We start from the raw sequence: 1,163 nt of genomic DNA on the forward strand, positions 1-1,163 counted from the left end.
TTTACAAAGAAAATGAAACTTTGAAAAGTCCTTTCTCAAGCTGTACCAGGTCTCTGCACCCTTGGCAAAGCCAGGACGGGATGTTTAGCTGTTTGGAAGTGCTGTTTGTGGCACATTTGTGGCAGTTGTGGGAATCAGCAGGTTTTTTTTATGCACTATATATTAATTTAATGTATGTTACAACCTACCCTGTAATGGAAAAATACCGCAGCTGTCATAACCAGCAACACTTTCAAAAGCACTTGACTCCCAAGTCATCCAGGTGCTTTTGACAATGTTGCCCGGGGTTGCTATAGGAACCCTAATAGTTTTCCCATCTGACTTCTCCATTAACACTGGGATTTATATTTAATTTGTTTTCCTTTTCCTCGGCGAGAAGAGGGGAGGAGCGAGCGCGTGTGCAGGGGGAGGAGATGCTCCTCAGTGGGTGTCTCCTGGCCATGCCAAAACCAGCACCGGGGACCAGAGCCGGTTCTGCCAACATGCTGCCAGAGCAGCGGTGCAAGCAGAGCCCAACCTGCTGCAGGCAGGGAAGGCACAGCCCACGGCACTGCCAGGAACCATCCGGGAGGCAGCTGATGCCCAGGGTGGCTTTATTACGGGTCTCTCCCGTGTTCCCAGGCTGGCATGACAGTCTGTCTCCCCCTCGCCTTCCTGCAGGCAGAGGGGCCGAGGCACTCACGGGCAGAGCATCCCACGCAACTCCTGGGGCGAGGTGATGGGCAGGGAGCAGGCGAAGTTGCTGCAGAGATAGGCGGTGGCTTTCCCGTCCTTCCTTTCCAGGGACGCAAGGAAAGGCAACTGGCGGTAGAGGAACCCAGCGCTGTCTCCATCTGCTAGCATCAGCACCTGAGGAGAAGGAGCTGTGAGAGAGTAGCCAGCGCCAGCCAGCTGGTCCTTCCCTCCCCGCAGACATGCCAAGCGCTGGCAGCGTCCTCCCACGCACTCACCCAAAGACGGGAGCAGATGAGGACCCAAGGGGACCCGTGCCAGCCCTCCGCCAGGGTCCCACGGCAACCACCCCCGCATCGCGCCTGCGCTGCAGGGAGCCCGTGGTCCACACCATCCCCGGCAGCTTTGCCTCTCTTTTCCCTTCCAGACACCTGGCAGCCGGGGATGAAGCACAGGGACCGGCGTACACTGGCCCGGAGGGGGGCTGGCCG

At 57.7% G+C, this 1,163-nt stretch overlaps 1 protein-coding gene across 1 annotated transcript in view; it reads right to left on the reverse strand.

Moving 5' to 3' along the window:
- Positions 1-682: 682 nt before the first annotated feature.
- The window catches only part of SPATA20 (spermatogenesis associated 20), a gene marked incomplete at its 3' end in the record, with an annotated part of 10,918 nt that continues 10,437 nt past the window's right edge, over positions 683-1,163 (reverse strand). Inside the window, exon 15 of the mRNA XM_009583291.1 lies at positions 683-849. Within this exon, the coding sequence (XP_009581586.1) occupies positions 683-849 (167 nt within the window). The remainder of the gene's footprint in view (positions 850-1,163) is intronic.

The sequence above is a fragment of the Fulmarus glacialis genome, unplaced genomic scaffold (genome assembly GCF_000690835.1).
Source record: "Fulmarus glacialis isolate BGI_N327 unplaced genomic scaffold, ASM69083v1 scaffold20118, whole genome shotgun sequence".
Lineage (NCBI taxonomy): Eukaryota > Metazoa > Chordata > Aves > Procellariiformes > Procellariidae > Fulmarus > Fulmarus glacialis.